This window comes from Vulpes vulpes, chromosome 13, assembly GCF_048418805.1.
Source record: "Vulpes vulpes isolate BD-2025 chromosome 13, VulVul3, whole genome shotgun sequence".
NCBI classification, from domain to species: domain Eukaryota; kingdom Metazoa; phylum Chordata; class Mammalia; order Carnivora; family Canidae; genus Vulpes; species Vulpes vulpes.
The window spans coordinates 74716827-74729195 of NC_132792.1; the positions used below are offsets into that span (position 1 = coordinate 74716827).

General features: G+C 37.1%; 1 protein-coding gene across 4 annotated transcripts in view; it reads left to right on the plus strand.

The window, feature by feature from the left end:
• Positions 1 to 12369, plus strand: part of RB1CC1 (RB1 inducible coiled-coil 1) — a 97598-nt gene that overhangs the window by 60922 nt on the left and 24307 nt on the right. For all 4 annotated transcript variants that reach the window (XM_072734739.1, XM_072734740.1, XM_072734741.1 and 1 more), the window contains exons 14-15: positions 356 to 482; positions 572 to 2472. In XM_072734739.1, the coding sequence (XP_072590840.1) occupies positions 356 to 482; positions 572 to 2472 (2028 nt within the window). The remainder of the gene's footprint in view (positions 1 to 355; positions 483 to 571; positions 2473 to 12369) is intronic.

Sequence of the window (12369 nt, forward strand, 5' to 3'; positions counted from 1 at the left end):
AGTCTTAGGAGATGCCAGAATATAGAAATATTTTAGGATAGGCTGGCTTTCCTATGCTGCTTTAGGAAGTTTCTGGGGAATATGCAAATGATCAGAAAATGAAGATAAAGTAAAAGGAGATTAATTGCTTACATGTAACTGATTTTTTTCAAGTAATTACTCTGACACGTATACTGTGGGAGATTGCTAATTTATCACTTTAATGATTATATCTAGGCCTCTTAAGCTATTTCTGGTATTGATTGAAAGCGGATATTACCATAGTTATTTTTCACATAGATTGAAATATTTGGTTGTAGGTATCCATCTTTTCATTATGAAATCACAAATCTAATTTGATTGTATTCTGTTTCAGGGTTCCCTTACTTTGTGACTTTGAACCTCTTCACCAGCATGTACTCGCTCTACATAATTTGGTAAAAGCAGCACAAAGTTTGGATGAAATGTCACAGACCATTACAGATCTACTGAGTGAACAAAAGGCAAATTAAGTTCTTTCAAGTGGTTTGCTTCATTAGTATAAAATGTTTCTGTTGCTGCAGCTCTGTAAGCCTGTCCCTCTCTTTTTCAGGCATCCATAAGTCAGACATCCCCACAGTCGGCTTCCTCACCAAGGATAGAAAGTACAACAGGAATTGCAACTACTACCTCACCGAGAACTCCTCCTCCACTTACTGTTCAGGATCCCTTATGTCCTGCAGTGTGTCCCTTAGAAGAATTATCTCCAGATAGCATTGATGCACATACATTTGATTTTGAAACTATCCCCCATCCAAACATTGAACAGACTATTCACCAAGTTTCATTAGACTTGGATTCATTAGCAGAAAGTCCTGAATCAGATTTTATGTCTGCTGTAAATGAGTTTGTAATAGAAGAAAATTTATCATCTCCTAATCCTATAAGTGATCCACAGAGTCCAGAAATGATGGTGGAATCACTTTATTCATCAGTTATCAATGCAATAGACAGTAGACGGATGCAGGATACAAATATATGTGGTAAAGAGGATTTAGGAGATCATACTTCTCTAAATGTCCAATTGGAAAGATGTCGAGTTGTTGCCCAAGACTCGAATTTCAGTATACAAACCATCAAGGAAGACCTCTGCCACTTCAGAACATTTGTACAAAAAGAACAGTGTGACTTCTCAAATTCTTTAAAATGTACAGCATTAGAAATCAGAAACATTATTGAAAAAGTAAAATATTCTCTGGAAATAACACTAAGTGAAAAACATCAAAAAGAACTGCAGTCTTTAAAAAGTGAATATGAAGGCAAGCTTGATGCACTAATAAAGGAGAGTGAAGAAAATGAAAACAAAATTAAAAAGCTGAAAGGAGATTTGGTATGCCTTGAGGAGGTTTTGCAAAATAAAGATAATGAATTTGCTTTGGTTAAACATGAAAAAGAAGCTGTCATCTGCTTGCAAAATGAAAAGGATCAGAAGTTGTTAGAAATGGAAAATATAATGCACACTCAAAATTGTGAAATTAATGAACTGAAACAGTCACGAGAGATAGTATTAGAAGACTTAAAGAAGCTCCATGTTGAAAATGATGAGAAGATGCAGTTGTTGCGGACAGAACTTCAGTGCTTAGAGCAAAGTCATCTAAAGGAGTTAGAGGACACTCTGCAGTTTAGGCACACACAGGAGTTTGAGAAAGTTATGACAGACCACAGAGTGTCTTTGGAGAAATTAAAAAAGGAAAATCAACAAAGAATTGACCAGATACAAGAATCTCATGCCACAGTTATCCAGGAGAAAGAACAACAGCTACAGGAATTAAAACTCAAAGTTTCTGATTTGTCAGACATGAGATGTAAGTTAGAGGTTGAACTTGCATTGAAGGAAGCAGAAACTGATGAAATCAAAATTTTGCTAGAAGAAAGCAGAGCCCAGCAGAAGGAGACCCTAAAATCTCTCCTTGAACAAGAGACAGAAAATTTGAGAACAGAGATAAGTAAACTAAACCAAAAGATTCAGGATAATAATGAAAACTATCAGGTGGGCTTGGCAGAGCTAAGAACTTTAATGACAATTGAAAAAGATCAGTGCATTTCAGAGTTAATTAGTAGACATGAAGAAGAATCTGATATGCTTAAAGCTGAATTAAACAAAGTAACATCTTTGCATCAGCAAGCATTTGAAATAGAAAAAAACCTGAAAGAAGAAATAGTTGAACTGCAGAGTAAATTGGATGCAGAATTGAGTGCTCTTGAGAAACAAAAAGATGAAAAACTCACCCAACAGGAAGAGAAGTATGAAGCTATTATCCAGAAACTTGAGAAGGACAAAGAGAAGTTTGTCATGAGCAAGGAGCAAGACAGAGAACAGTTAATTCAGAAGCTTAATTGTGAAAAAGAAGAAGCTATTCAGACTGCCCTAAAAGAGTTTAAATTGGAGAAAGAAGCTGTTGAGAAAGAGTTATTAGAGAAAGTTAAACATCTTGAGGATCAAATAGCAAAAAGGTAAGAATTACTGTAGTCTGTAATTATAAAATTAAAATATTGGTGATTCAAATTTTATTTTTTGGTGATTCATGTTTTAATTGTATATGTAATCGCAGTACCTTGATTTACTTACTTAGGCCAATATAGTAATTGAGATATTTTTATAAAGTAAAACCTTTTACTTTAACCTTTTACTTCATAGTTAGCATTTCTTTCAAACATTTAAAAAAGTAACAGACTGCATAAGCTTATTAGTGGCTTTTCAAAATGGATGAGTATCATGGATTTCCAGAGAAACAGATTTTTTTGAAAATTTCAGATGTTTTCAAGGGCTTCCTTTTTAATTCATTAATTTCCTTCTTTTGGTTTATTTGAAGTCTTTTTTCCTAATTTCTTTTTCCAAATTTCAGATGTTTTCAAGGGCTTCCTTTTTAATTCATTAATTTCCTTCTTTTGGTTTATTTGAAGTCTTTTTTCCTAATTTCCTAATACATTGTTTTTAAATTGTATGTATGAAAGGTAACAGTTTCATCTGAGCAGTGCTTATTTATGTAGTAAAGACTAGATTCTAAATTGGGGCTAAATGTTTCAGCACTATTACTTCCTTGATACTACAATTTCAGTTATTCCCTGTGTTATTCAAAAGATAATGTCTTTAAATTCCAGGTTTTTATACAGTCGTGGGTTTTTTGTGGGTTTTTTTTTTTTTTTTGCATGTTTAATATTGTGACTAATGTTACTATCCCCCCCACCCCCCTTTTTTTTAAAAGATTTTATTTGTTTATGAGAGAGAGAGAGAGAGAGAGATGCAGAGATACAGGCAGAGGGAGAAGCAGGCTCCATGCAGGGAGCCTGATACAGGACTTGATCCCGGGACTCCAGGATCATGCCCTGGGCCAAAGGCAGGCGCTAAACCACTGAGCCACCCAGGGATCCCCTGATGTTACTACTTTTTGATCAGTATTTCTGCTTTTTTAAATTTCACTGAGGGTTTTATGACCTAATGAAACAATTTCTAGAACATTATCAATTAGTTGTATCATTAATTTTTCTGAGTGACTATATTTATAGGTTTGTATACCTTACATATTTTAACCTGTTTCTTGCCTTACTGCTTCTGTAGTCTCTTGTGGTAGACTCTCTGCTGTATAATATTCATATATTGGTATTTGATTAAACCGCCCCTTCTGTTTTAAAAATAGGAACTCTGTATTCTGGGGGGCTTGGAGGATTTAATACAGAAATTAGGGCCTGCACGAATGTTTACAGAACAGGTCAAGGGAATGACTGCTGAAAACCAAGAAAGCTCTGGGTGAAATATCAGGAAAAGAGATGCTGAAGTACCCACCAAAGCTGACAGTTATTTGTTTTTCACTGGAAAGCTGCTGTAGCAATCAAGAGTCTCTTCAAAGCTCCAGTAATGTGGCTCATTCTACAACACAAAATGGGTAGTTCTCAGTTACTTGACAGGAAACTCCTGTGAAATTTCATCTGTTTGCATATACCTTTGGAGAGTAAGCCTGGACTGCTTTTCTGTTTCCAGATTTGTGCATGTTCTTTTTATTGGCAAACTTGGAATTAGAAGGGATTTTGGGAGATAACACATCTCTGCAATACAGTGCAGATGAGATTCTAGAAGAGGGGTGAGAGCAATGGCTGCATGATGATAGTCTAGCACTATACATACAGTTTGCAGTTCAGGGATCCTTCATGTCTCTTTTACCCATATTGAACTTCCAGATAGAGACACTTAAAATGTCATGTTTCCGTTGGACATGATTCAACTTATGTCTTTCATATCACCTCAGATAGTCTCACCCTCTTCAAAAGGTGAGATTCAAACTTACGTCATTGTAGCCATCCTGTTCATTTATCTTTCTGCACAGACTCAATCTCTCTTTGGTAGTCTGCAGGTTAAGTATTGAAATATAAGGTTAACTACAATTGTCACAACACTTATTACATAGTAGGATACTGAGAGGGGGGGAATAAAGATAAAAAATTCATCCATATATATAGGCTTAATTTGGTAGTCTCTATTTCTATAACCAGTGTTGTACCTCTGGTTGGTATTTATTTACAGCTTCCTTCTGTTTTTTTTGTTTGTTTGTTTGTTTTTGGTTTTTTTGTTTTTGTTTTTGTTTTTTTTACCTTAGACATTACCTCAGCTGATTTTACTTGACCTGAAGAGACTGCCATTAATGATTCCTCCTATAATATAGTTGCTGTGGTTTCTCATTTGACTGTTTATCAGTGGACATGGCACTTCCAGGAGTTTTCTCAGCTGAGAAAAGCTTCTGACTTCTAGGCATATTTCTCTGTGTTACAGCGTAGGAACTGTTTTCCACTGACAATTAAGTTGTATCAGTATATACTGCAGTTTCCTTCTTGGTGTGTTGATTTAGTGCTGTGATGAACCCTAGGTATCTGTGATAGTTTAAGCTTCCAGTTGAATGGGACCCTGGTTGTGTCTCTTGGTAAAGGAATTCTTTTTGGGGGGAACTAAACTGGCGAAGTCCAAAGTTGTAGGGACAGGAAGCAAAATTTTCACTCTTGGCTCATTGAAATAATAGTTACGCCAATTTTTTTTCTTTTTCAAATTTTTATTTAGATTGTAGTTAGTTAAGATGTATGTTATTCCGATTTTTATCCTTGGTTCTCCAACCTATATATTGTAACTGTGGAGGAATTAGTTTCACAAAGTAGTGTCTGGCTCAGGGCATGTACTGTATTCCTCACATTAGCCATTCAGAATTACAAGGTGCCTGAGTGGCTCAGTCGGTTAAGTATCCAACTCTTGATCTCAGCTCAGGTCTTGATCTCAGGGTCATGAGTTCAAGCCCCACATTGGGCCTGTAACCTACTTAAAAAAAAAAAAGTCACCCATCTGGTACTGTAATGAGTTCTTAATACGTTGATCCACAGTTGTATCAAACCAGCTACTTTAAGGATTGGCATACGAGGTAAGATAAGTGACTTCATGGACATGAGGCTCTGGCTACATATCTTTGCACAATGAAATTCCTTGTTCAGAAGCAGTTCAAGTAGAATATCGTTAACAGTGAATAAGCCTTTTTGTATGTTCAGGAATGGTTCTTGTAGAAATAATATGGGCATGGAAGGTAATTGTATATGGAGAATAATAGACTATTCTTGTGAAGACAGATTACTGTCCTTTTTATGAAGAAGCGGTCCAGGGTAATCAGCCTGCCATCCAGTAGCTGGCGAGTCTCCTAGAAAAGCACAGCAGTATCGAGTTCACTGCTGGTTACTAGATGTATAGAAATCCATATTGCTGAGCCCATATGTAACCTCACCTCCTGCCTGTATGGACAGTTGTTCGTCAGCCTTTTGAATAGGACTGGTTGAATAGTCACAGAATAATCAGATTGCCCATCTGATTATTAAGAGATTCTTCATAGTCAGACATAGTATACTCAGAGAATTTACATCTCCTCATTCTTACCTACCCTGCACATTTCAGGAGGCCGATCCATATTTCATTTCCAGAAATATTCCTACCAGATTTCAGTCCGGTTTCTTCCACCCCTCACTATCTAGCCAACACCTTGGCTGGCCAGTCTCCATGAATCACTGCAAATCTTTGCCCTGACCATTTCTCCTCTTAAGTAACTTCAAGTATACTGCTTGACATATTCCTGCTGGGAGGATTTCCCTTCACTACTGTTCTTTAGAGCCACTCTCCACTGGGTCTCTAATACCTCAACTATACTTTTGAATAGTGTCAGTATATTTTGCAGAATCGTATGAAACCAGGCCTACCAGTTTTTTCCACTCAATAGTTAGCATCAGAGTCATGTTGGAGAGTAAGGAGGCAATGTAGCAGTAGAAGGTACCTTGGGAACCTGAATCTTGATCTTTTTGTACTTGTGCCATATTTTGTTGGATCTAATGTATGCCATGTTTAACTTATGATGGAATGTTGCTCTTTATACCCAACTTGATGGCTTGGTGGCTTAGACAGTATTAGTACCCACTTTATGATGGGTAGCACAAGACACACTTTAAATTGGGGGACCATGATTAATCTTTTAATCTCTACAGACCCAGTAGCAGGCCATGGCTACTTTACAATAGGAAAATAGTTATACACTTCGGAATTCTAAGAGTCTCAACTGTGATTCTCCTACAAAACTTGCCAGATGTTCTAACAATATACATTTCTGCTACAGACACTTGAAGCATCTTCTGGGAAGTGTAGCTCAAGGGCCAGAGCCACACAGAACAGGGAGTTATTTCATAAATGAGTCAGAGTAGCATGCCCAAATGTACTATATATATTGCCTCCAAACTTCAGAGATGCTCACCTACAAGCAGCTTGTCCCTTCACTTTAGAGGGGACATTCATTGACTGGACCATTGGATATTTAGAAATTTCACTGTGCTGACAAGGTCCTGAATTCATGGACTTTATTGTTCATCCTCTGGCACTCATGTGTCTTGCTTTGGTAACTCAGGTAGTTGCTGCTTCCTATTTACTCAGCCTAAGGAGCACAAATGCCATAAATGTATTGGATTAGTATGATGTCTGTTTTTCCCCACCCCTGTCTCAGGTTAGTATTGATATCTTAAGCAATAGCAGGAAGATCAATATCCCGTGCCAACTAGATTTTAACCCAGGACTGGAGAACTGGTATAATCCAGAGATAAGACATTGGAAGTGTATTGCTGTTGCCATAGGTAAAATGTTACTGCTGCTTGTAGTTGACTAGGGGTTGACAAACTGGCCGGTGAGAATCTGCTTACCACTCAAATACAGCTGTATTTGAATACACAGATGCCTGTTCCTTTACCTATTTGTTGCCTGTGGTTGCTTTTGGAAGAATTAAGTAGGTATTGCAGATCATCTCACTTACATTTTACTCTCCCCCCCCCCCCCCTTTGTAAAAAGTTTGTCAGCCCCTAGTGTTTGCTTATAGCTATGAAGAGGGAAGAAATCACTAAATCATTAGTTCCATGTCAAATAATGGTGCCTTGTTGATTCCTCCAGCAAAGAAGTCATATGTGAAATAACAGTTTTCTTGGAGTCACTACCTGATTAAATTTATAAGAATCCATCGCTTGTTTTTGTATGTTTTCTACAGGACACATACATAAGTTGACTAAGAATGTTATAGAAATTATACGAAGTGAGAGATTGTTTTAGGGATTCTACTTCTTTATCATAGTAATTTTAGGAAGGGAACCAACAAGGAGTTTTGCTTTTATGTCTGTTCCACTAGAGATTCTAGATGTAAGGATGTATCGTGTGTCTTTGGTAAAGGGACCCACTGGACCCAAACTCCATTTATCTCATGGCTATCAGTAATCTCCTGGTGGACCACAGTGGCATTAGAGTCCCCTCAGAGCCAGTATTCTTTAGCCCCCCCAAAATTGGTTAGTTACTTTCCCAGAATACACACTCAGCCTGAAAAGTAGGCATAGGTCTGTGCCAAAGGCTGTAAAGGAGACAGCATTATAAAACTTTGGCATTATAGTTGGTGACTGACTGAAATCTTGGGATTAGGTAAGGGATGGTGATTCTCTTTATTTAGTTAAATCAGCTCTCTGAGCACTAGATACTGAGTTTTTAAAAAACAGCTAAAAAAAAAAAAAGTTTAATCATCCTTTATCATCCCATTCTGTCATAGCCCTGTGGACAGCCAGTGCCAAAGAGTTTTCTGGGTCAGACCTTATGATTGCTGCTCTGACTCTGCTGCCTGTAATATACCACCTCATGTCTTTGGTTAAGTGCCACTAATTGACCTCTACCACTCCAGAATCCTGTCATTTCCATTAAATTCATTGAATTTCAGTGATTTCATCTCCCTCTGCTATCCCTGTCCTGCAGAGCACCACTACAGAGTTTTTTGAAGTTGACTTTCTTAATGCCTTGGTTGAAAGGTATATTCTATGGATCCACCCAAGATATAAATAATGAAGCGCTTCCACTGTGCCTATCACCATCATTCTTTGGATGCCTTCCTCAAGACCAAGGATCAGTAAATGTGTTCTTTAAAAAAACTATTTTCTAAAAGAAAAGAAGAGTGTCGTTTTATATGTTTGCACATCTCTTTAATGTGTGGCTTAATGGATTCTCATATCTGCTTCTGCATCCAATCTATTGCACTATCTTTTGATTATGATAAAAATGCAACCTTTCACTTACATATAATTTTCAGATACTTGTGGATATTTCCTTGATACTAATTCAAAATCCAACAAATGATAATTTCTTAAACATTAGTTTCAATATGGAATATGAAACTGTCAGATGGATTTTTCATTTTATGCTAATATTATTGAACTGTCTTCCACTCTAAGTGGTTATTTTACCCATGCATGATTTTTGTAGCACAATGAATTAGTCATTTGAAAAACTGGTTCACTGAGTTATGCATATCTTATAAATACTGACATATTTTATTGACAGAAAAATTGGATGTGTTCACACACCTACCAGTTTTATGAGAAAGATCTTAAGGTACTAGAAAGTTCTCAAGCTCATAGTGGCAGGTATAAGTTTTCTAATTTTTTTTTTTTTTTGGTTTTTAAATAATTTTTGTGCCCATTGTAGGGCTTGAACCCATGAGCCCAAGATCAAGAGTCACATACTTTATTGACTGAGCCAGCCAAGTGCCTCAAGTTTTCTAAAATTCTAATTTATTTTTAAACAATCTATTTTACCATTGGTAATAAATTATCTTAGTTGTTCATTGAAGTAATAAGCCCACATTGGTCATTTTTGAGAAAATGTTCTATTGAAAATCCAAATCTAAATAACCAAAGATTGTCATTTTTCAAATAGAAATAGTAGAGCATGAAAAACGTAGCAAATTCAGCACACAGCAAAAAAAGTACAAGTACTTTTCTGTGAGACAGACATATTTCTATAAGTGGCAGAACTACTTTATGTGTACTCATCACACTGAATACTAAAAAGGTGCATACTCAGTGGTCAGGATTCAATAGTAATAATTCTTAATACATCATGTATATTCCAGAATAAACCTGAGTGCCTTGATGTAAAGGAAACAATGACTCCTTTCCCCACTTTGAGTGCCTTGATGTAAAGGAAACAAAAACCCAAAAGTACAGTTTGGCACTATCATCTTTATGTTAAGGCACTATCATCTTTATGTTAAGGTGTCAGCGATTTTATCACCTGTGCAAATGTCAACAAGGTGTAAAAGATAAATATCATCTTAGTATTATTATGAAAATAGTTTTTATTTTGCTGATCTCTTGAAAGTGTTCTAGTCACCCCCAAGGTTCTGTGGATCACAATTTGAGAATCCTTGATACAGAGACCGGTTGACAAACTTTGTATGAAGGGGCCACATTGTAAATATTTAAGACTTTGTGGGTGATATGGTTTCTAGCCATGCTACTCAACTAGCAAGAGAGAAGTGGGACAATATAAATGAATGGTATGGCTGTGTTGCAGTACAACTTCAACTGTACAAACAGGTAAAGGCTGGATCTGGCCTGCAGGCCATTGTTTGCCTGCCTGTGGTCTATAATATCTTATTTTGACATTTATCTTATTTTGACATTTTATTTACTTTTGATGTTGGCTGTTAGGTCCAAATTTCCAGCAATAAATTTAGCAAGCTGTTAACATTGAATCAATCTAGAGTCTCTGATTATTGTATCAATACAGATAATATCGGCCCAAGTTACCATTATGTTTGCCTTTCCTTTTCTAACTCCTGTTGGATCCATCCCCATATATATCTCCTATATTGCTACCAAAATAAATGCAAAATTTTGCAGTTGTAATTCCTCCTTGGTTTGATTTTCAGCTCCTCTGGGATCTGGGGATTTGAAAGTAGAGATGAGTCTGTAAGTAAATAGTAAGGGAGCCATTTGAGAAGGATCAGCTTGTTGAAAAGATCTACTTGTTGAGATGGCACCTCAGGCAAGATGACACTAATCTTCTCAGATGAGGGAAAAGAGGCTTATTGGGATAGTAGTGACAGCTGTGCCATCTCTAAAACCTTGCCACCTTTAGTCACCTGATCCACACAACTATAAGTATTAGCTGTTCTGCCATGGAACGCCCTAATCTCCCAGAGTTCCATTTTGCACTGGCAGTGAGGCCAGTGTCTTCAGATCGAAGATCAGAGAATCAATTCCGGACTCCTATCTTTGTTTTTTTTTTCCCCCAAGGACCATACTTGTATCTGTTAGGATTGAGTTTAGAAAACAATCTCTTTTGTAGTTCCTTGGAGACTTCCACCAGTTGTCTACTGTGATACCACTGCAGGTAGTTCACTTGGAAACCCCTCATGTAGCCCACATGTCTGGTCATAGTCACTTCTTAGAATGACAAACTCTCATTTAACATTCCAGATCTTGTGTGGGTATCTTTCATTGACAAATTTGAACTCAGAACTTACTGGGAAGGTCATCCTGGACAAATGTAGTTCTAGGTTTCTCTGTCATACAGTAGAAACGCTTGAAAAAGAATGAGGAAATCTTTAAGAAGAAATGATGCTGAGGTGATGACACTGCATAGCACAACTCCCTCCTTTCCACCACTTATTTGCTTGTTCGTATGCCAGAGATTGCATGAAGAAACCAACTGCATGGGAGAAGCATCAGCAAAATATAAGATATTAATTGTATTCATAATGTTAAAAAGCTCCCACAAGTCAATTAGAAAAAGGCAAGTTGGGATCCCTGGGTGGCGCAGCGGTTTGGCGCCTGCCTTTGGCCCAGGGCGCGATCCTGGAGACCCGGGATCGAATCCCACATCAGGCTCCCGGTGCATGGAGCCTGCTTCTCCCTCCGCCTGTGTCTCTGCCTCTCTCTCTCTCTCTGTGACTATCATAAATAAATAAAAAATTAAAAAAAAAAAAAAAAGAAAAAGGCAAGTTGTTCATTAGAAAAATGAACAGAAGATAGAAACAACCAGATCGATGAAGAAATAGCTAATATGTGAATAGCTTTCCAATCTACTTGGGATTATGGAAATACAGAATTAAAATAAGATGTTTTTTCCCATATAACTGGGGAAAATTAAAATCAGTAATATACATTATTTTTAAGGGGGAAAAAGGCTCTCTCATACACCTGTGTACAAAGAAAATGAGTGTAGAGAATGTGCACGTGTGTGGAGTTTGCAAATCTATGTACAACACTGTTGATTGCCATGCCTCCTGGGAGTTGATGTAGATTTGGATGAGTACAACAGGAGCACTTCAGTTTTATAATTTTCATCTATTTTTAACATCATAAAAACAGTTTAAAAACTCCATGATAATATTTGTTTGGTAGACCCAAATGATAGGAAATAGTTCAAGCATTGTGACAATCTACTTTGTATTCAACACAAGTTTTCTAGTTCCTAGAAGTGTTGAGTATAATAGAATCTTTTTGCTAGCATACACTAATTTGTTAATGGTGGGGTAACCTATTAACCAGAAATGCTTTATTTCAGGTTCTAAGGGTATGAAAGCGTTCCAGCTGATAACAAATGTATCTTGCTTCCTTTAGTTCTAATTTCCAGGCCTTTTTAAGGGTTTTAATATAAGACAGGATTATTTAAGTTTAGTTTGGGGTAGCAAACTGTATTGATAAGCGTTTTTAGATTTCTTAAGATTTTATTTACTCATCTAACGAGAGCATGCGCACAACCAAGGGAAGCAGCAGACAAAGGGAAAGGGAAAAGCAGGCTCCCCTCTGATCAGGGAGCCCAATGCAGGACTTGATCCCAGGACCCTGGGATCATGACCTGAGTGGAAGGCAGACACTTAACCCACTGAGCTACTCACACACTCCAGATTCCTTAGATTTCTATGCCAGTATTGCTAAACCAAATATATTCTTAATTATGAGATACTGTAATCTTTTCCTCGTGTCTTCCCTCTCACCCAGCACACACACATCTACTTACTCCCCAAAGAAAGT